Source organism: Mustelus asterias, unplaced genomic scaffold, assembly GCF_964213995.1.
Source record: "Mustelus asterias unplaced genomic scaffold, sMusAst1.hap1.1 HAP1_SCAFFOLD_178, whole genome shotgun sequence".
Taxonomy (NCBI): Eukaryota; Metazoa; Chordata; class Chondrichthyes; order Carcharhiniformes; family Triakidae; genus Mustelus; species Mustelus asterias.
The window spans coordinates 626,709-652,636 of record NW_027590179.1 but is presented as its reverse complement, the minus strand read 5'-3'; the positions used below and the strand labels follow the sequence as shown (position 1 = coordinate 652,636).

Sequence of the window (25,928 nt, the reverse complement as noted above, 5' to 3'; positions counted from 1 at the left end):
AATGGCCGGAACGACCGAAGGATGGTTAGAATTGCCGGGCGATAGTGCAGGGGCTGATCTGGAGTAAATGAAAACTAATGGATTACTGGATATAAATCTTGTGAAATTATAATGAAAAGGAGACATGGAAACCTGACCAGCATCTTCACATCTCCCGGCGCACACAACGGTGCCGAGTACGAGCGGTAGTGCTGGGACGCAACATCATGTTGTATTCAGTTGCTTGGGAAATGCAGTGGACCCTCCCCCTCGCCTCCATGACAATCTGGAGTGCATTAAATGACGATAACGGAAACAAATCATGTATTTATCTGCCCTAATCTTTATTTAAAGAAAAGCTTTTACGAAATAAATTTCAAATGCACTTGACAAAAATACACATCAAATTTTGAATTATAGTAACTGCTCCGTTCCGCAATGCGATGTTACAGCTTTAATATGGACAGTGCAATACTCGATATATATTCTACGTTGTTTCTCATTGTTCATTGAATCGAACGTTTACTTTTTCACGCAAAACAAAAAAAGACAAAACACAGCATGAAGTAACAACCTATTGATACAAAAACAACAATATTTATATCTAGACTTAAAGCATATTCGACATGGCGATATTTGTGGAAAAGTTAAGGGGCGTTCGCTTTCATTTAGTGCCATGATTCATATGTCTGAGGACGTCACATCCTGGATTTGTTGATGACTATGACCTGAAACGGTAAAAGAGAAATGAGTGAGAATTACAATCATTTCCACAATCAGTTGAACACTTCACAAGCACTTGTATTATATTCCAGCTCAACTGGCTGTTTCTTTCTATGCAAAACACACTGCACATTTTCTCCGACACCTTCAATGTAATACACCACTGAAAATACTGCAGGAAATCACAGCAGAAACCACGTGAGACAGGTCACATCCCTCCACTGGCACTCCCATTGCAAAATGTCATAAAAATACGGTTGAGCAGTATATTGTATATGTATATCTTCGGAGATGCATTGTCACTGCCCAATGACAGGTAAAACCCCAGGCTTGTGCCAGAGATAACGTTGTTATTCTTAGCTGGCGTGGAAAGAACCGATAAGAGGGGTCAATGCGAATCTACTGTACACTGTGGGGGTAGACATATTTTTAGTGAACTTTGTGCTTAAAATGGATTCTTTGTTTAATACAATTCTGCGCATTCGCGACAGGAACTAAAAACAAATGCCGCATTATTCTTTGATCGACTGCACACCAGAGCGAGTATATTCCACACAAGAGGGCGGGAGATTGCAGTAATAATCAGAGGTGATAATCAATTCAGAAAGCTGTCGCAGCATGGGACTCCATGAAGGACAACAGAAATGACAGGGATTTCCTCACAGTATCCATGAAATGCTAAATTTCAATCTGAAGTCAACTTTGTTCATTAATTTAGCAATCAATTAAACATTGCACAAAAACAACAATATTCAAATATTGGAATATAATACAAGTACTTGTGAAGTGTTGAACTAATTGTGAAATGATTGTGTGAATTTTAATCGCTGGTTGAAAACAAGTTTTTATAACCTCTCAGCTGGAGCTAGTTAATTAGAAAGCAGGATTAATGTCGCTTCGGAAGCCTTGAATTTCGGGGCAAAAACAGAAGGTACTTCAGTGTGGCCTTGTCTGGAGCTTCGTGAAACGGGAAGTCACAGGGCTGAGTTTGAAGGAATGATGCAATTTAATTTAATGGTTTATTTCAATCTAAAAATCAATCTGAAGCCCAGAATGTTTTTAACTAATAAAAACAAAATAAGGGCAGCACGGTGAGACAGTGGTTCGCACTGCTGCCTCACAGCATCAGAGACCCCGTTTTCAGTCCCGACCTGATTGTGAAGTTTGCATATTCTCCCCGTGTCTGTGTGGTTTTCCTCCGGGTGCTCTGGTTTCCTTCCACAGTCCAAAAAGTGCAGATTAGGTTGATTGGACATGCTCAATCGCCCCTTAGTGTTAGGCAAACAAGCAGAGAAAATATATAGGGCCTGGCGCGGAGGTACCACTTTTGGTGGACTGATTGCGAAACTGTTGGGATAATGGCTTTACCTTTGATAGGAGTAACATCACAATTCATGGCACCACATTTGGCTCCATTGTGCGAGAAAGAAGCAGAAGATGTGGGAATGCAATACTTATAGGAGATTCAATTGTCAGGGAAATTGAAAGGCATTTCTTTGGCTGGAAACGATACGCCAGGCTGATATGTTGTGTCCCTGGTGCTCGCGTCAAGGATGTCTCAGAGCGGTTAGAGGATATTCTGCAGGGGGCGCTGAGCAGTCACTTGTCATGATTTGCATCGGTATTAATCAAATGGGTTAAAAATCATTAGATCCAAAAAGCCGAATATGGGGAGTTGGGAAGTAAATTGAAAAGTATTACCTCAAATGTAGTGATTTCAGAGTTACTATCAGCTCCATGTGTTCGTCAAAGTATATGCAGAAGGACATATCAGCTGACACCCGGCAGGGAAACGGTGCTATGGTGACGGGTTTTAGATTCCTGGGACTTTGGGGCCGGTTCTGGGGGTGCGGGGAGCGGGGGTGAGAGGGGGTGGGGAGTGGGTGGGATTAAAACAAACTGGACGAGTTGCACCTGGCCAGGACAGGAAATGCTGTCCTATGGCGAGTACTTGATAGTGTGGTTAGGAAGGAATGAAGTGGACTGACAAGTGGATGGGAACGCAAACTGTGTGACACAGGAAGGAGAAACACGAGAAACAGTAATAAAAGAGAGAACAATAAAATGCAAAAACGGGTGATGGCTTCATCAAGGACGAGAGGCAAATATGGCCACAACACAAATAATGATTAATAATGGTTAAAAAGTCAACACTAAACGCTTTATATCTTAATGCACAAAGAGTTCAGAATAGGTTCGATGAACAGACAGCGCAAACTAAGGTCCCTGGATTTGAGTGAATAGCTTTTACGGAGACTTGGTTGAAAGTAAATCAGAGCTGGGACCTTAAGTTTCAGGGATATTCGACCTTTCACAATGACAGCAGGGAAGGAGAATATGGTGGAGTAGCAATGTTAAGAAGGGCTGAAATGAGCACTTTTGTGGGAGAGCATCTGGGCATGGATGAAATAGGGTCCATGAGAACGGAGGTAGAAAACAGGAAGGGAAAAAATACATTGGTAGGAGGATAGAATACACCCTGAAACAATAGAGGCAATATGATGAATGTCTGATCAGTGATGATCCACTGAAGGGCGGATCAGTCTCGAGGGACTGAACGGCCTAATCCTGTTCTAATTTCTTATCAACTTACGTTGTACTGATCCCGATTGACTGTCTAAGAAGAGGAACAATCAGAGATTTATCTCACCCAGAGTGCCGAGATCACCGCTGGAACTTGTCAAAGTGAAGATACCGTCAGGGTCCCTGTTCAGCAGCAAGTGCCCACTATGAGAGTCAATGGTTTCAGCCTCAGCATCATCATAGTCTGACAAAACAGGAACTGAGAGGTAAAAGTATTTGAATTGAAGTTAATTAGTAATGAGGGACAGTTAGAATCATATCCTCAAATGTCTATTTCCACAGTAATTAAAACTCTATTGTGTTGTGGAGGCCAGTGAGTTTGAGCGCGGAGAATTATTGGGCCAAGTTTTCCCATAATATTTTCAAGTTGAGTTGAAGTTTATACCGTTCCCAATGAGTCACCGATCCCACCAACTCGCACACATTTCACAGCCAAGAGAGGCTTCTGGGGAAATGCATGCAACTTTTTAAAAATGTAATTTATATTGCTGGGAACAATGGTAAGAAATTGTTTCCGACACAACATTTCTGTAATTGAAATCATTCTGCAATACATGAGCTACTTGGCACTGCCATTTCATGTTGTACGCGTCATGGTGTACAGTTTCGGAGATTTCAGAAGCTATTTTGATATTACAGAGTGAGCAGGTTCGGAAGGAAATGGTAGGATATGAACTTCGACCTACCCTGTATAGAGGAGGATTCCACTTCTGGATATTCTGATCCAGGATCCGTGTCTCCCAAACTGTGACTGGTGTAATATTCAACGTGATTGAAGGAGTCAATTGTTGAAGAAACTGGTAAGCACAAAAGAATTGGTTGTGAGGCAAACTGTTTGTGGTTGAGTCATTACGATGTTATCATGGCAGAGAATGATTCAGAAAGTTGAAGTCGAGATCACAACAATTTCATCGCCTCTGTGACAATGCCCTGCAATTTGATCATGGCACCAATTTGTGAGAACAGTCAGCAGACTGGCTGCAGCGGTTCAAAATGAAGAACCAGCACCCACTTCATTGTACAATCGGTGTTACTCTGGCTCCAAAATGTCCAGTCCTTTCGGAGAGACAATGCGTGAAATATCAGAGAATAGGAAATTATTTAAGAGAAAATCCATTTTGTCTGGGTCAGTTGACCGACTTTCTGATCCAGAATCTCTTCGCCCTGCCACACTATTATCTTCAGAGGTGAAATTCCATCGAATTATAGAATCACAGAAACCCGACAGTACAGAAGGAGGCTATTCGGCTCATAGAGTCTGTATGGGCAACAATCCCACCCAGGCTCTATCCCCGTAACTCCACATGTTTACGCTTTTAATCCCTCTAAACCTACACTGAGGGGCAATTTAGCATGGCCAATCAGCCTAACGTGCACATCTTTGGACTGTGGGAGTAAACCGAAGCACCTGGAGGGAACCCACGCAGACACGGGGAAAACGTGCAAACTCCACACAGACAGTGACCCAAGCTGGGAATCGAACACAGTTCTCTGGAGCAATGAGGCAGCAGTGCTAACCACGTGCCACCGTGCCGCCATCAGCAGTGAAAACAGATCATGGAAGCCGTGGGTCAGACGCCGGAAACGAGAATGAATAGGCCAATTGGGATTTTTAAAAATTCTGTTCAGCCATTCCGAATAGGTCTCAACCGTTCTTACTGTTGACATTGTTGTAATTTTGATCCAACTTCTCCTGAACCCTGTATCGTTTTACTGAAATCCTGTTCAGAGCCATGCAATCCACTCAAAATGGCATCAAAGCAATGTTCAGTTGACATGCACCCTCGCTCTTTTGAGCAATGATTCGGTGAAAAGCTGCAATTCTGCCTCTGCTCGAATTTTCCTTTCTTTGAAAATGCATGGATGAAAATGTTCCAATGAGTTTTATGCTTTTAGTTCGTTTTTGTTTCTACCTGTTGATACCATTCCCATTCACAGCTTGTGAAGTCATGAACTTAAGTGTTATCTCTGGTATAAACTGAAACAAACAATTGATTAATATTTCTGTCATTTCAGCATTGTTGACTATTGGTAAAAACTATCCCTCGAAAATACCTGAAGTTAATTCTGAGTTGGCCGTTTTATTTCCGTTTTGATTGAATATTTTGCTATTTCAGTTAACACTCCATTCTTTACTAATATAGTAGTCCTCCTTTGTCACCTTCACTAATTACATCATCTTGTTTCCCGATTCCACATATCACTTTGCTCAGTTCGCTCCTCCACTGAGTCTAACACATTTCCCCCATTGTTTTTCCTTGTTTGCATTGGCGATGTTTCTTTATACTTAATAGTTTGCATTTATTTTTTGCTTTTTCTTGTTATATTTTTCCTTTGATTCGGTCCAAAAATGGTTTCAAAACTACCCATTTTAGCAAAACAAACCTATTATACTCCAGGTACTTTCCCAAATACTAATCTGTCCCTGTAATTAGGTGCTGTGCATGGGGCCAGCAGTAATGTATTGAATTGATTTACATATTCAATCAAATGTTTTACTTATTATTATTTAAATCAGACTTTGATGTGTGCAAGGTGCAAAGCAGTTGGAAATTGGAAACAGTTACTCGACTCGCTACTTTTACACAGAAGGCAGAAATATTCTTGAAAAATAATGAACATTGGTAATCGAATCAGTACTCGAATCCTCTCAAGATAAATAAGGGCATTTAATAAGTCTCCTTTCTACATGAGCACGGTGAGAGTAATGATTCTCTTGACCATGGTTAAAGGGGGTAAACATGAAGCGGCATTTTTGCAGTGTGGCTTGGGTTTTAAAAAGAACACAAACCTGAAGCACGAGACTGAGTGTATAGCTTGGCGGGAGGAATATTATCTATTTCTTCATAAATGGCTTGGTATAAAACAGAAGGTGGATCCCAGCTAGCAGCAACAGGTTCTGTTGGAGGAAGATCGGGGCAATTAGCATATTGTTACATTCTGGAACTATATTTCAGTTCAGGATTTTGATTTCATATCTCACTCTATGTCGAGGTGAGATTCAAACCAGGGTCCGGTGGAATTTATTTTGTTTCTCTGCATCATCAATCCAGTGATGATACCACTGCCTCCATCACAAGGAACACTGAGACATTTAGAGACCAATGAAGGTCAGCGCATAAGATATGAATCAAGAGAACACGCTGCGAGTTCAGATACATGCAATATTTTTGTTTATCTGTTCAAAACTAGTGGTGCAAAAGGCAGACATTCAACAAATTCCATGGCCATGTTTTAGCATGGAGCTGGTCGGTAACCTGTCACCAGAGGAGCGCCATTCCAGACCAAGCGTGGCCGAACAGGATTATCTCCCACTCTCACCGCATGACATTGTTGCCTTGGAAGGGTGTTACAGGAAGTTCTGACACTTTTTTCGTATAAAGTCTTGGGACCGAACGTGAAACATCTGACTCAGAGAGAGGGAGGCTACTCACAATACCACCGGCATTGATCCTGTAATATTAGTGGAATAGTTTGCTGGGATGCAGTGTTGGCATTGATAATTGTGTAAATTCATACCATCACGTCTCAAAATGGGTCGAGTACCGTTAGAGAACTTGACACGGCAAAAAACTCAGTGTTGGTTTGCAACCAATTGTAAGTGGAAACAAAATGCCAGTTGCCAAATAATTAATGAACACAGTGGAACATAGGAAATAGGAGCGAGATTGGGCAATTCAGCCATTTGAGCCCGCTCCACCATGCTATATGATCATGGCTGATCTTATCCTGCTTTCAAATCCACAAACCTGCCTGCCTCATTTGAGCTTTGTCCAGCTTTCATTGAGACACATATTTCTTTCGTTCTTGAATCTGCTGACTGATTCTGTCTCCCCTGCACTTTGGGCAATCGTTCAACAGGTTCACAAAACTCTGAGGGAATTTGTCCCTCACCCCAGATTTGGAACTACTTTGGCTCACTCTTAATCTATGAGCCTTTGTTGTCGACTCTCCAACAAAGCGGAATATCTGTTCAACATCCACCTCATCAATCCCTTTAGCATTTTATATACCTCAATCAGATCCCCCCTTATTCTTTTGATCTCCACCCAGTATAAGCCCAAGTATTCAAACACTCCTCGTTGGTAGCCCTTTCATCCCTGGAATCAAGCTGGTGGACATCTTCTAAACGACCTCCAGTATCAGCACTTCCTTCATCAGGTACGGAGACTAAATATGGACACAATACTCCAGGTGTAGTCTCACGAAGGCCCTTATCCAGTGTTAACAACATTTCTTTACATTTAAAACCGGGTCCTTTTGTAATAAATTTCAATATTCAATTTGCCTTTCTTATGAAATGCTGCACCTGCAAATTCATGTTCTGTCATTCATGCACAAGGACACCCAGATCCCTCTGCACTGACAGACTTTGAATGCGCTTCCCATATAAATAATAATTTACCCTTTTAATGTTTTGTCGTGAAAATGGATGACCATACACGTATCAACATTAACCTCCATTTGTCACATTCTGGCCCATTCTCCTAGCCTGTCAATATCCAACTGTAACCTCTATAATCTGAACAGAGCCTGCTTTCCCACTCATCTTCGGATCCTCCGCGAATCTTGGTATGTTGCACTCTGGCCCTAATCGCAGGTCAGTTATATCGGTTGTAAACAGATGAAAACTGAAAACTGCGTCATCCGTCGTGTTACAGTCAATTTCACTCCAGAGAAGGACCCATTTATCCCGACCCTATGCTTTCTCTCACTCAATCAATCCTCTATCTAAGCCAATGTTCTGTGCCCAACCCCTGGGATCTAACACTCTTGTCCAATGCCTTCTATAATCCAGATATGCCACATCCACGTGATTCCCATCATCCATCTCTCTGTTTAAATCCTCAAAAAACTGTAGCAAGTTTGTCAAACACAACTTGCCCTTCATAAAATCGAGCTGACCCTGGTGAATTCCGCTTTGTTTTCCATTGATCAGTTATCTCCTGCTTAATGACTGACTGCAACAACTTCCCACCACAAAGGTCAAAATAAGTGGTCTACAGTTTGCGACTTTTTGCGTCTCTCCTTTTGTGAATAAGGGTGTCAGATCAGCGTGTGTCCAATCCACTGGTATCTTTCCAGAATCTATGAAAAATTGGAATATCATAACTAATGCACCCACTATCTCTGCTGCCATCGCCTTTAATACCAGAGAGTGCCGGCCATCAGAGTTCAATTTCTTGCAATCAACGTTTTAATGTATTGCAACAAAAATAAATCCCATTCCATGTCTCATGGACTGGTGGGTGGAGGAGGAATATGAATGTAGATAACTCCCTCATTTATATGTAATATTTTACTGTTTCTCATGTGGCTTGAAATAACTTGCTGGCCAATACTCAGTTAAGTTGTTTCTGAATTGTACCCAAGTCATTCTTTGCAAAACGGCAGAGAATCCCCTCTGATGTATGAAGCAACATCCATGACTCAGCGTGGGTTCAGGGATATGATTCGAGCCTTACCATTTATTGATGATCTCCTCTGCATTACTGCCAAAAGGGCGATTAACTCACAGATTAACAGGACACCGAGTGAGATGCAGATCACCAGAGGGATGGAGGTGCTTTCATCTTCATGTCCTTGATGAAAGATTCAAGGAAGTTTTGTGAGATAAAATGTCCACAATGTTTTTAAATACTTATATGATCAGCAAACACTCAGAATGTCGTTAGAAATTGACAAAATTAAGGCAATGCCAATGTGTGACAATTATTTATCCCAATGTAAAATTAGCTGGAATAGTGATTGATATTTATTCCAGAGAGACATGAAGGTGTGGACGGAGAAGTCGGAGATAATTCCGGACCTGATGAAGATATGGTAAAAAGAGCACAATTATTTGCATTGTTGGTCAGAAAGACATCTGAAAACATGGATTATATTCATCAAAAATGGGTCGGACAACGTCGCACAGTCCCAAACGGAACCGATCAGTGGAACACTTACCGGAGCAAATCACACTGGCATCTTCCTTGTGATCACAGTCAGCTTGAGCTAATGACGAAGAAGGGCAGTCAAACAGAAAGGCTTCGCTTCCGGTGCACTTCACCTCATCCAGCCAGACAGGACCGTTACCCTGCCCAAAAGCGGCCCCTCCTGTGGCCTCAAGAGCAGAGCCACAGCCCAGCTGTCTGCAGACAACACTGGCATCGTTCATATCCCAAGAATCATCACAAACCGTGCCCCAGGCTCTATTACACAATGCCTCCAATCTCCCGGAGCAGTTGTTGTTACCTCCAGCCAAGCGCAAACTTTGCCCTAAATTTGTCAAAGATAATCAACAAATTATTAACCTTGATGTAGCACAAGAGAGGAATACAATCAGGTAGCTGTTTTATTAAAGTTGAGAAAGAACCTGATTCTCGCTTGCAGCCGTTTGCACTGTCCTGCTCTTGCTTCGGTGTGTCTCCCCCTGTTGATAAGACAAACATGCTGACTCCATGAGCTACATCAATATTTCAAATCACACCTGCAAGCAAAATGATTGATTGTGTTACCTGAACAAACGACACCTGCATCTTCCCGATGATGACAGTTGTGTTGACCCCACGGGTCTGCCTGGCATTGCCAAAGGGTCGACTCGTGTGAAAGGCACTCGACCTCATCCAACCAAATAGGTCCGGATCCTTCTCCGAATGAGCGAGCGTCATAGTCGATGGAAACGAATGTGCCGCAACCTAACTGTTTACAGATCACTGTTCCAGCATCTTGATACAGGTTTTCAGAGCAAACTGTTCCCCAGGTCCCATTATAGAACACTTCCACTCTGCCCTCACAGCGATGCTTTCCCTTCACCAAACGCAGCTCTTTGTGCTCTGTCAAGCAAGTAATAAATAACCACATGGTTCAATTAACAATTCTGTATCCACAGTGCACTGTGGGTATATCTATGTACATATATATATATGTATATATATATATATGTCTAAGTTGAGTTCACGGTTTGCCATAATTATTTCACAAAGGTCACAGAAATACAGATATAATCAAGAATAAGCAACATTGAATTTCAATCGAAATATTTGAATGATGGACCCGATTGATTGCTTGCCCTCTTTTTAGGTCAAACCAAATAAACAAACTCAGATTAAAGCAGGACAAAGTAAAAGGGGCAGCTCCCCAAAAAGGAGGGGGAAGATTGATTGCTTGCCGGAATGGTGAGAGGGCCAATGCTTTATGCTCTGTGCGCAGACTACCAGAAGAGGTTCAAAAAGTTCCCATAGTGAAAGCCCATGAAAGACAATGGGAAACTAGACATTCAGTATAAAAGTAAATTTAAAAAGTTTGTAAAGTTTCTCGTTACTTAAGTAGCAAAAGTTCCGGTGTGAGATTCACATGGATTGGCGCTGCGGTCGCTGCTCCTTGGGACTTTGTAATCGGCAGTAAAAATGAACGTCTTTTGTGGCAGCAAACTGGTTTGTATAGTTAATACTGAAGAGGACTGCAAAGTATGTATCAAAATGTTAATACCAGGCAGGATACACATGCCAATGACAACTTATTTTTCGTCCTGCTAAGTGGAATGGAGCGAATTTTGATGCGAAGAATAAAGTGACAGCATGCTTCTTGAGAAATAAGTGATTAAATCAAATATCTTTGCAAAATAATGTCGTTATCCGGAACATTTTACACATAACCTGATGAAACTTAAGGCTCGTGATCAGAATAGTCAGTGATATTAAGTGGAAGATGCATTTATGTCAGGAAATGAGGGATAAAGAAACATAAGGCAACACATTAGAAGTCGGCTGTCGAAATACTTTAGCAATAATTACGCCCAGAATAAAAAAAGTCAGAGAGGGATTTGACAGAAGGGTAAGCGCCGTCCTTAGGTATATCAGGAACATATCTCATGTATGAAAGTTCGAATGTAACTGAAGTTAGGACAGTTACCAGAGCACATGATCTTCACATCTTCTTTATTACAGTCATGGTTACCCCACAATGCATGGGGACATTCCCAGAGAAATGATTCACTCCCGGAGCATTCCAGCTCATCCAACCAAATTGGGTCTGCGTCAGGTCCAGCCGATGTATGAAGAGGAAGCCGCAATGCGTGTCCACAATCCAGCTGCTTGCAAACCACGTCAGCGTCTGTCAGATCCCAGGAATCATCACAAACTGAGCCCCAGGTCCCATTGTGATAAATCTCCAGTCGGCCCGCACATCGGCTTCCACCGCCAGAGAGCCTTAACTGCTTGTGTTCTAATAGAATAATGAAAGTTTCATATTATGTTTCTTAAACATATTCATCTCGTTGCTAAATTCAAACTATTGTATAAATTCCAGCTCAATTAAAACCTGCATTTTAACTGCCGTTGACAGGGACAATAATCTATGCTCCAGAAAAAAACAGTTTCTGTTCGGAGGGAAAATAAATGATGGAGAGTTTACAAATCTTCTACATATTAACATTTCCGTTTTCGGTTTGGATCTGACCCACTCATTGCAGCTTGTTTTGCTTTATCATCAATTATGTAATTGTGGTAATTAGTTGTTCCACACAGAATGTTTTAAGCAGACATTTGATTCTTTGTTTTTCACTGCCTCATTTTGCCATGCAAACTTCATCAGATACTTCACCAGTTCACACATATATATCGGAACATATCAGAGGTACTGCAAATATGCAAGTCGGCTGGCAGCGACTTGACCTTTCAGACAGTGTCCTTTCTTGCGAACTCACCCAAAAGGTTCATCAGTTCCTTGTTATCTCAAGAATGCAGATTTCAAAACTACTCTGATGGACGCCCCTCCAAAACACGTGAATGCAATCAGAACTTTTCGAAACGAACAGTGCACATTTCAACTCACCAGCAGCGACCAGCGCACGCATTAACCCGCACTCGCACCCCCTCCCTCCCCAATCCTTTCCCCTGCCCCCATACTGACCAACAGCACCACCAGCCCTGGCTATTTGATCTGCATTGGACTCTCTTCCGTCAATACAAATTGGCTTCAAAATATCATGGTCATGTTCAGAGATATCGATGCTCTCCACTCCTGCTCACCGCTCTGCCATAGCCAGCCCCACTACCCCGAGCGATCATGAAAATCACCGCTCATGGATCCAATCCACACGGCAGCACAGTGGTTAGCACTGCTGTGTTCGCAACACCAGGGACCTGGGTTTGATTCCTGGCTTGGATCACTGTCTGTGCGGAATTTGTACATTCTCCCCGTGTCTGCGTGGGTTTTCTCCGGTTTCCGCCCATATTCTGAAAGACGTGCATTGACCTAAGCAGGCGGTGGACTGTGGCGACTCGGGGAATTTCACTGTAAGTTCATTCCAGTGTTCATGTCAGCCTTCCTTGTTACCAATAAATTACCTTTAACTAAGATTTTGGCTTTCCTTCCCATCTGACGCTTCATGCAGCAATCAAGAACAAAGAACAATACAGCAAAGGAACAGGCCCTTCGGCCCTCCAAGCCCGCGCCGCTCCCCGGTCCAGGATTGAATCCTGAATCCAGGATCCCCGCCCAATTTTCCAGCCTATCTACATCCTAATATCCGATCCACCGAGCTGTCCCTCACAGCTACGATGCTTTGTTCATCACAACCTATTAACTCACTCCCACCCCGCCCCCCCCCCCCCCCCCACTCCAGACCATGTGATCTCCAGGGAGAGGCGAAAACCCAGAGTGAAAACCCCAGGGCCAATATGGGGAAAAAAAAATCTGGGAAATTCCTCTCCGACCCCCTGAGGCGATCGAAACGAGTCCAGGAGATCACACTGGCCCTGATCAGAAAATGCTTCCCAACCCTATTCATTTCCACTTCTGCTTTACGAACACCATCTGAATTCCCTGCCCCCGAGACAGGTTCCCAACTATCCGCAGTCTCGCTCTGTACTGGCACCAGCAAGATGATCATAGAATGAAGCCTTGAAACGAGAAACAAAGAACAATTAGCCCGCGCCGCTCCCTGGTCCAAACTAGACCACTCTTTTGTATCCCTCCATTCCCACTCCGTTCATATAGCTGTCGAGATAAGTCTTAAACGTTCCCAGTGTGTCCGCCTCCACCACCTTGCCCGGCAACACATTCCAGGCCCCCACGACCCTCTGTGTAAAATATGTCCTTCTGATATCTGTGTTAAACCTCCCCCCCTTCACCTTGAACCTATGACCCCTCGTGAACGTCACCACCGACCCGGGGAAAAGCTTCCCACCGTTCACCCTATCTATGTCTTTCATACTTCTTTCTTCATACTTATTTAACAGTCATTATGTGAGTGACTGGGACACAAGGTTGCAATCCCCTTCTTAAACGTGGCCCCCTCTCTCTCTTCGTTGTGCTGTTGAAACCCACCCCACTGATCAGCACATTAGTCCCCATTGCCGATTTGTCTTTAGTTGTGTTGGTCTCAATTTACAGAGGGAAGTTACCTGGAGATTTGTAAAGTTGTTAAATGATTTTATTAAATTGTTATTGTCATCATATTCCAAACTATTATGTTTTATTTTTCTTTCCGGGGCGTCCTGTCCTGCATCCAAGCACCAGTGTGAAATATCTCAGCTACGTGTTCCCGAGGAAGAAGTAAAGTATATTCCCCAGTTGACCAATATTACATTTTTCCCTTTATGTTTCTGGAAAAGTGACCTGTTTATTCACCTGAGCACAGAACCCCTACGCCGATGCTGTCACTACGATTCGGGTTCAATATGAATGTGCTGCACTTTCGGAGATACGATTCGTTCCCTTCACACCGGACATCGTTTACCCACACAGACCCTTCACCCTCTCCGTACTTTGAATTGTAAAAGGCGGCTTCCGCTTCGCCGCAGCCCAGCTGTCTGCAGGCCACGTTCCCGTCATTCAGATCCCAGAGGTTGTCCTGCACTCTGCCCCAGCTGTGATTGTGGTAAATCTCCACTCGCCCATCACACCGACTTCCCCCATTCATCAATCTCAGTGACCAGTTTTCATCTAGGCGAAGAAAGACATGGAGACCAGTGGTTACAGTGCAGCAAATTAACTCAAATCAATATTACCTTTCGCCAGAGCCGCTCCCCCGGTGAAGGATGTCATGAGAGGCTGCTGAGCACAGCCAGACAGGAGGCTGAACAGCCAGCGTGGCTGCTCCATATTTGAAGCAAATACATTGATAAGCGGATGAATAATACATGTTTATGGAACTCAAGGATGGGGTAGCATTTGGGCGGTTAAATGCAGAAATATCCTCACTAATCCCAGCACCACGTGTTTTGCTTTAGGGACTCACCCGTGCAGATGACACTGGCGTCATTTTCATGTGAGCAGTTAAACTCTTCCACGGATGAAATCGGACACTCCCACAACCAGGACTCACTCCCGCGGCAGCTGTAGTTCTCCTTCCACACTGGGCCATTTCCCTTCCCAAAGGCTGCACCTCTCGGGATTTTCTCTACCACTCCACACTGAAGATGCTCACAGATCACACTGGCGTCTTCGAAAGCAAAGTAAGCATCACAGAGCGTCCCCCAGTGTTCTCCATGCAGCACTTCCACACGGCCGGAGCACCTGTCCTTTCCACCAACCAATCTCGGCCCACGATTTCCTGTTTCACGTACAAACACAAACCCAAATAATTTATACATCGAAATTAGAATAAACACATGGCAGTTTAGTTTTGTAAACGGGAAAACACACTTTATATCTGCATCTACAATCATTGCCCAATATCCACAAAAGATCATATAAAACTAATTAACATTATGTGTGATGCTTTTAGGAAGGTGCTTCAACCCAAAGAGAACAGTCCATCCTGAAGAGAAAAGCTCATGTGCCATTGGCAGAATATACTGTCTTTGCAGCAGGTCCAGTATACATTTTAAATAAAGTGCACGGTGTTTAAGCATTGCATGACGATGCAATTATAAAACGATATCCTCTGGAGCAATAAGCTGAGCATAAAATGGTAAGTGCACCTCGAAAATTAGACAGAATCTCGGACGGGATAATTCAGAAAATAAATGTCGTTCGAAAGATTACTGTATTATTCTGGAGGTTATGCACATTATTGACACATTATCCATGCTTTGAAATCTCCTCTACACATTGGTATAAACTTTCACCTGAACAGCTGGATGTGAAGCATGCACTTGCAATGCCTTCACTGAACTCATTCAATTATTTTGTTTAATGCAAGATTCTTGAAATATAAAACGCTTCATTTATTCTGCTGCGCCAATAACCTCTTTAAAATGCAAACACAGTTATTGTCTGCTATAATCCATGCAGTGGGTTCATGGCTTGGGAGGCAGAGCACGTCTACCCAACAGCTCCACAAATAATGTCAAATCAAATGTTTAAGAGAAGCCTATGTTTAGCCAAGGTACTAAATCAACAATAATAATCTGCTCATTTCAGACCACGAATAAAAACGCAGACATTTCTGATTTGCAAAAAAGGTGCATACTTTAAAATAATGTTTCAAAATTACAACAAATTTACAGTGAAATATGAAGGTCTGGTTAGGTATGTCCATGTTAGAGAGAACGAGAACTGTAATCTCTCCATTGCTGAAATATTAAGAGAAATTTTTCTAATATTCACAAGTCTGCACTCACCGGAACAGATCACACTGACATCGTTCCTGTGGGTGCACTCGGACCGAGTTACAGGAACAAGGGTACAGTCCGTCAGCCCTGTCTCGCTGCCTTTACATTCAAATCTTTCGTTCCATATTAATCCAGCGCCCTCTCCAAAATAAGCCCCGCTTCTAACGGAAATGGCGACTCCGCACTGAAGCTCAGCACAGACCACTCTGGCGTCATTCCAATCCAAGTCAAGGTCACACACTGTGCCAGATTCTATATTGCTATGGATCTCCAATCTGCCGGAGCATGGGAAAGCTCCGTATACTAGTTTTGGAAATCTGTGGGCTGAATAACAACAGATCAGAATCACACTAATTATTATCAAAAAGTATTCACATCCGCTTAATTAGATTCTATCATGATTGGTTCTGAATCTGGTTCCTCTTAGTTGCCCCTTAATCTAAAGATGTACATTCAGGGGAATTATCGAGGTAAAAACGTGGGGTGCGACCTGGGTTACTCTGTCGGTTCGACTCAACGGGCTGAATGTCCTTCTTCTGCATTAAGAAATTCTATAATTAAAGATGTTTCATTAAGTTCAATAGGTGTCAACTCTTATACTCTCCAGAAGCCGTGTTCAGTCTCACAGCGATTCCTCTGGAACACTCTTCCCCATTCCCCCCTTAAATTGAACCGAGCGCTGGTTTATCTCAATAAATTCTGAGTATAACTGCCCCCTACCGCCTGGTGATGGGAAATATCACAATGTGCAACAGGCGGACCTGAATTAATAACATATGGAATTATTTGCCCAGGGATGTTCGAACTGATAGGCATCAAACGAAATCCTATATTTATTTTTCGGCGTGTTGAGAATGAACGTTGTGAAAGGACTTCAAGCAGAAATGAAACGGTGGATCCCAGAATGTCTCAATGGTGATTAGCAAACAACACTCGAGCTTTATTGAGGGTCCATGTGCACAGATCACAAAATGCAAAGGCCAGGTGCAAAACGTGATCAAAAATCCTCCTGGAATTTTAGCATTTCAATTTAGATGGCTAGACTATGAAGTGGGGAGGGGGGGGGAGGTGTTTCTGCTTCAAGTTTCAAAAACTTTGGTCAGTCCATATCTGGAATGGAATCGGCAATTCAGGGAACTGCATCCTTGAAAGGATCTCCTGTTCCGGAAAATAGTCCAGTGAGAGTGTCGCAGGCTCCTGGTTCCTGAGTCTGGACAACATCTCCTTCTGTCAGTTTACACTGTGTGAAATCTGCCTGAAGCTGCAGCAGCTGTAAATGTTAAAACAACTCATCTTCCTTCATTTTATTCTGGAGAAAGTATCAACTGCCGCACATTTGTTTGAAATATGACCTAATGAACAAATTGAGCAAGCACTATTCATTCAAATGCAAAGGAACTCTCTCCCAATAACATTTCTGATTTCTCTCCCTGACAGATTCTAAAGGTAAACTCCTCCAAAACAAATAACACGAGGGGAAATCAGATAGGAACAGTTGGGATTCATCAGATTCAGGGTGTGAGAGGGAGAAAACTTTCCAAATAGCATCAAACATTTTGGGACGAGGATTTACATGACAGTTATAAAAACGACACGCTTGGAGAGACAGGAGATATCCAGCCAGTCCCCTCTCACACAAAATCAGAAAACGTTGGAACAATTCAGCAGCTGTGGCAGAATTCATGGCGAGGGAAGAATAGAGGGAAGTTTCCAGCACGCATGAATCTCCTCCAGACCCTTCTCATCCTCACTCCGCTCTTGGAACACGTTCAATCTGACCAGTGATTGCAGCTCTGAAAGTAGCCGCAGTGATTGGATAAGCGCTCTATGGCCTCCACAATCAATAGTCAGTAAATGTCAAACACATGGACCGAGACACCCGGATTTAAGTCAGCGACAGCCGCCAATTCCGACGGAGTGTCGCATGATCCGGACTCCCTATAAGTATAATTACGTGCACAGCCTGCCGATCAAAGCATGCCCGACCTTTTGACTCTGCAGAGGCAAGATCGGGACACATTAGCATGCCTGGGCTTCCCTCAACCACCTCCTCCCCCACGTAGTTGCTGTGTGGTTGTGTCGGTTGAGGCACTGGGGGAGGGGTGGTGGTGGAGAGCTCGAAGGGTTGGGGGATCGGGAGGCCTCCGACCCTTTCTCTGGGGTTCGGACCACATTTTCATCTGAGGGGACAATTTCTGGACACTGATGCAAAAAATAGGCATTAAGAATGGAGCGATTTGGAGTTAAGTTAAAATAGCAGAATAACCCAAACGCTGCGGACAGATGAATATAAACGATTGCTCAGCAGAAGCCCGATTGTTGGACAGGATTTGCTCCGTGTGGTCCTGGAATGCTTCATTATTTGTTGAATGGTGATCGGAACTGAACAGTGAGGAACCAGGAGCGAACAACTCCTCTCCTGAACATAGCTAACAGCAAGCGCTCAGCTCAAGGACACAGCGGGCCTGTGCACGGTTGTGGTCATTGTTAATCACTCTCATTGCTGTTACTTTATTATAAACTTAAATCCTGGTGTTAATGTAAGAACACTTCTATTTTCAGAATATTGAAATTATTCACCACTCTCTTTACGACTGCGGACAGTCTCAGAAACCTTTATCCGCCCCTTCCCGGAGAGCAGGCTGTAGATGATGGAGAGATTTGTTTTTTTTTACCTGAGCAAATCACACCGGCATCACTGGAGTGCGAAAAGCCATAGTGACGCCATGTCCGAGAGCGACAGTCCCGCAGAGCGGTCTCGCTCCCTTTGCACTCAACATTATACGTCACAATGGGTCCGGATCCTTCCCCAAAGTGAGCCCCGCGCGGTGCAGAGAGCGCGGTCCCGCAGCCCAGCTCCCCACACACAACATCGGCGTCCGGCTGGTCCCAGTTATAACCATGCACGGTCCCCCAGTGTCCCTTGTAGTGAATCTCCACTCTCCCAGCGCACCGACTCTGCCCATTCGCCAGTCTCAGCTTCACCGCCTCTGTAAAATACAGAAATAAACCAACAGTTATTGGCCGGCTGATACGGCAGGTCCGATCGGAATAATTTGAAACATCGAGTGTGTCCAGAACCTCAACAAACCCTGACAGAATATTCGAGATTGCAAGTGGAAGCGGGAATATAAATAGACAGTGGGAACAATCCGTGATTCAGTTGGAAATTTGAAGCATCAGTCTGCTGCATCAGGCGGGAGTGTCGATAGGCGCATAATTGATTGAATCAGTGCCAGTCAGGACTGTCATGTTCCACGGTCTATCATACTGCCTGGACTAACATCGTGAAATGTCAATCCTAGTATCGATTCGATATTGCCACCACTGTCGAAACAGGGCCGCCCTGCTGCACCGAGCTGAATTAGACAGTCAGGTAGTCTCCAGCCCTTCCTGGGGCGGTAAGATGCGGCGGGTTTTCGGCGGAACCCTAATATGTCGGTGGGGGGAGGGGCAATAGCAATTGCGCTGCATGTCAGCGCTGGCTGGTAACTCGGGAAGTGAAAAATTATCTCCAAACGGGAGCGGGGCCGCGTTGCTTCTCACCCTGCTCCTCAGGGACCTAATTTAATGTCGTACTGAATCGGGGTGCAGCAATTAAAGATTTTCAGAAAAACATTGCAAGACCATTTTCCTTCACAACTGACAGGCAGACCCAGAATGGAAACATTGAACACAAAGACACTGAAATTGTCTCAGGATTTAACATTCAGTTGGATGGATTAGTGCAGTCAAATGTCAGATATGAACTTGGAGGGCGATTACCTGATGGATCAGCCTGACTGTTTCCTGGTCTGCCTGAAATGAAATTTTGAAAATTAATCTTCGCTGCAACACGAGATGAATGAAACTGTCAAAACCATACATCACAATGTCAACACCGAGGATCTGTGTTATTTCTTCATGATATGATTTGCAAGGACTTGATGTTAAAAAGTTTTATTCAAATTACCACACCCGTGATATTATGGCCTATGAATATCCTGGTCTCATTCCATCTTTTTAAAATTATTTTAACCACGTGTTACCGTATTCCCAAACTGGGAGATTTTGTGTCAGTCAAATCTCCCAATCCATTTGAGTCCCCAGTTTACATAATAGAATCAACAGGACAGTGATTCTTGTCTCCAGTTGGGTTGCTGAAATTTATGACTTGATACACAGAGTAACAATGATAAAGTGACTCGAATATCTCTGCACCGCCGTCCACAATACGGAGAGTGCGTCATTTTTTTCCAATGCAGACAATACTCAGTCATCCTTCTTAACTCTTCACTATCAATAGACAATATCGAACACCTTTCACTTATTTGCTCCTCGTTGCCAGAATTGTGGGAAAACATTTCAATATTTACTCAAATTTTTCAAACTCTCGATGGTCCAACTAGAATCTCAGGACCCTCTTCATCCATTCCGTCTTTCTATCCGTGTCTAACTCCACTTTTCAGCTTTCAGTAATTCTCCCACTGAATCTTTGACCCATCTCAAGATCAAAGAACAAAGGAAAGTACAGCACAGGTACTTCGGTCCTTCATGTCGATTAGGATGATCGAACTAAAAAAAAAAACTGCTGCCCTCACTCCGTCCATATCTTTGTATTTCTTGCCTGTTCATGTACCCATCCAGATGCCTCTTAAATGTTGCGAATATGCCTACTTCCACCACCTCCTCTGGCAGCACGTCTCAGGCACCCACTACTCTCTGTGAAGAACTTCCCTCACACATCTCAAACTTTCCCCCTCTCACCTTGAGCCTGTTACCCCTTTCCTCCTGCATCAGGTCACTAATGACATTAACAAGCAATAAAGTAGAAGTTGCTGGCCACCATACAAGCCGCCTGATTTTCTGGACATGCCAGCCATCACCTGAAACATCTGTGTACCGTGTAGATGTTACACAGCAGCAAATGACCAAAAGCCATTCCACAGTTCATTCCAAAACCGCGATCTCTACCACCTAAAAGCACAAGGACAGACATACAGCGGTACCTTGAATTTCGCATTCCCTTCTAAGTCGGACACCATGCTGAGTTGGGACTATATTGGGGTTGCTTCATTCTCTTGTGAGCTCAATCCGTAACGCCACTATGCTTGCATCAGTGTATCATATACTGCAGCCAGTCAGGGAAAAAAAAGGCTCAGAGACATGTTCCTGAATACATCTGGGGACAGGCAACAAATGCTGCATTGTCAGCGACACTGCCCTCACAAAAAATAGTATAATAATAGGAGTGCAAAAGCCGTGTCGGAATGTGGGATGTTAACTTTGTTTGAAAGAGATATAGAGACATGGAAAGTGTGGTACTGTAAAATGTAGGCCCATTTAAGATCATAAAACGCCATTGGTACAAAACAGTCAGGGAACAAATATATCTCCTCATGACTGAGTCGATCGATCTGTTAAACTATGGGACCTAACACATAACAAATAAATATCAGCTTTACGTGTGGAATTAATTACGTAACATTGTATTTGTCATTGAAAACCACCGTTAAACTCTGGGACCATTTAGCTCACAGCACAAAACACAGATTATGAGTCGCTGGTGGAACCGTAATTTCCAAACGTATGGCCATACCAAATTAACTCTTGCCTGACGAGAAGAAATCGCATTTAGAATATAAGCATGCACGTGTCCAATCTTTGCGAGAGAAGGTGATATATTTCTGAGGTCTGGAGGCCGAAGCTAACTGTACAAAATCGTTCAAAACATTTTACAAGGAAACGGTGGAATTCGCCAATAGAAAGATAGAAAAATAGAAAAACTACAGCACAAAACAGGCCCTTCAGGCCCACAAGTTGTGCCGAACATATCCCTACATTTGAGGCCTACATATAACCCTCCATCCTATTAAGTCCCATGTACTCATCCAGGAGTCTCTTAAAAAACCCTATTGAATTTGCCTCCACCACCACCGACGACAGCCGATTCCACTCGCCCACCACCCTCTGTGTGAAAAACTTCCCCCTAAAATTTCCCCTGTACCTACCCCCCAGCACCTTAAACCTGTGTCCTCTCGGAGCAGCCATTTCCACCCTGGGAAAAAAGCCTCTGAGAGCCCACCCGATCTATGCCTCTCAACATCTTATATACCTCTGTTAGGCCTCCTCTCACCCTACGTCTCTCCAAGGAGAAAAAACCGAGCTCCCTCAGCCTACCCTCATAAGGCATGCCACTCAATCCAGGCAACATCCTTGTAAATCTCCTCTACACCCTTTCAATCTTTTCCACATCCTTCCTGTAATGAGGCGACCAGAACCGAGCCCGCAGTACATCCACCCAGGTCCTTCTCCTCTGTGAAAACTGAGGGAAGATACTCATTAAGCACCTCTGCCATTTCTACTGGTTCTGTACAGACTTTCCCGCCTTCACCTTTTGTTGGCCCTATTCCTTCACATCTCATCCTTTTACTCTTCACATATTTATAGATCGCCTTAGGGTTTTCCTTAATCCTACCTGCCAAGGCCTTCTCGTGACCCCTTCTGGCTCTCCTAATTTCCTTATTTAGTCCCTTCCTACAAGCCGTATACTCATCTAGATCCCTATCTTCGCCAGGCTCTCGGAACCTTTTGTACGCTTTCCTTTTCTTCTCGACTAGGTCCCGCACAGCTTTCGTGCACCACGGTTCCTTTAACCTACCAATTCCTCCCTGTCTGCTCGGAACGTTGTCCTGTAGAACTCGAGACAGACATTCCTTGAAAAACTGCCACCTCTCTTCAGTACATTTCCCCAAGAATACCTCCTTCCAATTTACTCCTCTAATTTGCTGCCTTCTGCCTTCATATTTCCCCTTACTCCATATAAATGCTTTCCTAGCTTGCCTGATCCTCTCTTTTTCGAATGCAAGCATAAAGGAGATAGAGTTATGATCGCTATCCCCAAGATGCTCTCCCACTGAGAGATCTGACACCTCTCCAGGTTCATTGGTCAGTATCAGATCAAGTAAAACCTCTCCTCTTGTCGGCTTGTCCACATGCTGTGTCAGGAAACCCTCCTGAACACACCTAACGGACTCCTCCCCATCCAATCCCCTTACCCTAGGGATATTCCAATCTATGTTTGGGAAATTAAAGTTTGCCATCACAACAACTCTGCTATTATTGCAATCCTCCAGGATCTGTTTCCCTATCTGCTCCTCCACCTCCCAGTGACAATTGGGCGGCCTATAGAAAACTCCCAGCAAAGTGATCGACCCCTTCCCACTCCGAACATCCACCCACAGAGACTCTGTAGACAATCCCTCCACAGACTCCTTCTCTACAGCTTTTGCTTCCCTGCAATCTCGAATCAGTAACAGGTTTTCACATCTCTACAATCTAGAATGAGTAACAGGTTTTCACATCTCATTAAATGCAACAGAGAGCTTAATGGATATTGAGAGTATCTGGGAAGAGGTTGACAAATATCCAGTGACTGGTACAGAATACTGATGTTAATGTATGGTTAGGAAGCTTTGTTGTGATTTCTGAAGTTCATTGTCCCCAAGAGGAATCAGAAATACCCATGCAGCAAATTCGCGGAAGAAGTCAGATTTTTCACTTCCCTATTATTTCACTAGTACCACTGATATCAAGTATATTGCTCAATAAGCCGGTTAAAGCAATGTTGGTCCCACCTCGATTTACTATTTAACTTTTCACTATTTACAGCCGTGTCCACTTCTCCAACTCAAAATAATCTGTTTAACAAAAGGCAGCTCACTGAACCACACGACGAGCATTCAGCTCTTCCACTGAGAAGCATCAATCCCAAATGTGTGCACGCATTCCATCGGCAGTAATTATAACTTTTACTGTTATTCCACAAGCAGTTCATTGACTTAGATTCCATTCTGCAAAGTATGCTATTCCACCTGTGGCGACGGTCTACACCCAGACTGCGCTGTTTAACTAGAATTTCAATTCCGTCTGTCCAGCAGACCCAGTAGAATATTTAATCCTACCTGCCGTATCTGAGTTGGATTCCGTGGTAAATCTAAGTTTCTTATTCATTTGCTGATGTTTTTGAAGACGAATGAACTGAAAATGTAACTTTGCGCAAAATGTATTATGATAAGATTCTACAAGTTAAGTAAACCATTTCAACATTCACTTCATAAAACCCCAACTAGCGATTCAGTAGCAACAAAAAAAATCAATGTTTAATGAGGTGAGTCTCTTGAGCACAGGATTAATGGTAAAACAATATAAAATGTGTTCTTCTTTCTTTTACAAAGCATGTTCTTATAAGCAACTGCAAAGTCCAATCAGTATTTTTTAAAATTTATTTCGCGGACTGTATGTTCTTTACTGCGTGAAGTGTTTGATAACAGTAATGGGGCGTTTTCCTATCAGTAAAACAGCATTTGCAGTGACATTGGGAAGAATAAATATAACAGAAGAGGCACGTTGGGAACCAAGGGAAACTGAACCAAGTCAACGACTTAAATCTCAACAAAACTAGTGGGTCTGTGGAAGGAGATGAAAGAACAGGTCTCGATCTGCCACAGAAAACGGCATGAGACAGAGAGAAAATGAAAGCGTGGAATAGTTTTGAGAATGAAAAATAATTGGAACGTGAAAAAATCTCTGCATAGAAATATTAATTTAACACATTCTGGTAAAATTCCGGTAGGAGATATGAGGCAATTGAGCAGCAAACGTCAGAAAGCAAATCACGCATATTTAGCAAATTACATTATCAACATAAGATACGTTTTTTCTTCATATTAATGAAATTAATTAATGACATTATTAATTGCGATTCAAGTCAATGTGTTGAAATGCATTATTCACAGACCGAGCCCAACAGTCTGAGGTGGAGGCAGCTATTTTAAATGATTTGTTTGTTTTCTCTCTACACGGGGTTCAGACGGAAAATATACTGAGAAATATCAAGAGAAATATATCTGGACGGTCCTCGCCAAAATTCCTGCATTTTTAAACGCAGTGAGTTGGCTTCCACTCAAACTCCTTTTCAGCAGATTCTAACAGCGACTGCTCTAATTTGTACCAACACAAATCAAGTGGTCCGAATAGAGGTTTTACAGTAAGATGTTGTCCATGCGCAAGCGCGGCATTTCCATTCAATTTTGCATTTAAATCTCAGGTTGCCCTAAGTCCCGGCCGAGAAATTAAAACATGCTTTAATCAGATGTTCTATATTCTAAATATATTTGGAAGGAAATAAGTTAAAAACAAACTGGGGATCTAAATTATTCACCAACTGAAAGTTCTGCAACTTAAATTTCCAATTTCAATGCGCACTTCATAACAACGAAGGACGAATTTGAATATATCAGAGCCGTCTTCCTCAGTGGAGCGGGGAATTCAAAACACCGCTGGAAAAAATATATAATTTTCCAGATTTAGATTTGACAGTCCATTTTGATTCTCAACTCCAATTAATTTAATCTGCTCACGAATGTAAGGCAGACGGCGATTAAATACACTTTTCGTTGGACACTCGTGGACTCGGAGCAATACTCGGCAAAGGTGTTAGGCCCCTCGGTCCAAAGGGACTGTGCCGGGTGGAATAAAATCAATTCAGTCTAACCCCACTAGCCTGTTCTTGGCTCCTTTGTGCGTTACAATACTTCAAACGCAGAAGCAAGCAGGTTTTCAATGTGCTGAGCACTTCTTCATCCTCCAGCTTTTCAGACACTGAACTCGCCTCCTCTCATTGTTAAATTGATGTACATTAATATTCCATTACCTCCAGATGACAATTATTATTCAAATTATCAACTTTCCCTTACGTAGGTCACCAACATTTTTATTACGAAAGCTCAATGTATCTATATATTTGTTAAAATTTTATGTTCGGGAATTCTCAATAGACATCGGGATACTTTCAATCAATAATAACTCACAGTTGAGAAGCTGCAATGTAATTAGAGTCAGGAAGGAGCGCAGCATCGTCCCGACTGTCGGTTACTGCGATCAGACTTGACTGTTCACCGAGTTTTGTCCATCGGTACCGGGCTGTCCTTCCAACACTTTCTGAAATACCAAACGCTCCAGGAATGAATTATTTGAGAAAGCTGTGTTCAGAAAATAATGTTTCCTCGCGTCTGACTAATTGATGCTCCGAATTGATGTGTGAAATGTCAATTGCCG

At 43.1% G+C, this 25,928-nt stretch overlaps 1 protein-coding gene across 2 annotated transcripts; it reads right to left on the bottom strand.

Moving 5' to 3' along the window:
- Positions 1-301: 301 nt before the first annotated feature.
- LOC144485247 (scavenger receptor cysteine-rich domain-containing protein DMBT1-like) lies at positions 302-25,928 on the bottom strand. 2 transcript variants are annotated; one of them, XM_078203462.1, is made up of 15 exons: positions 25,682-25,928; positions 19,596-19,628; positions 18,506-18,820; positions 15,840-16,154; positions 14,513-14,827; positions 13,903-14,217; positions 11,182-11,493; positions 9,786-10,103; positions 9,644-9,700; positions 9,235-9,546; positions 8,751-8,867; positions 6,077-6,184; positions 3,972-4,082; positions 3,353-3,484; positions 302-707 (listed from the first exon to the last, which is right to left on the bottom strand). In XM_078203462.1, exons 1-15 carry the CDS (start codon positions 25,725-25,727, stop codon positions 661-663), a joined length of 2,853 nt encoding a protein of 950 aa, XP_078059588.1. In that variant the 5' UTR covers positions 25,728-25,928; the 3' UTR covers positions 302-660. The 2 variants fall into 2 exon arrangements, with proteins under 2 accessions (XP_078059588.1, XP_078059589.1); XM_078203463.1 differs by having other exon boundaries at positions 310-707; positions 3,353-3,469; positions 25,682-25,927.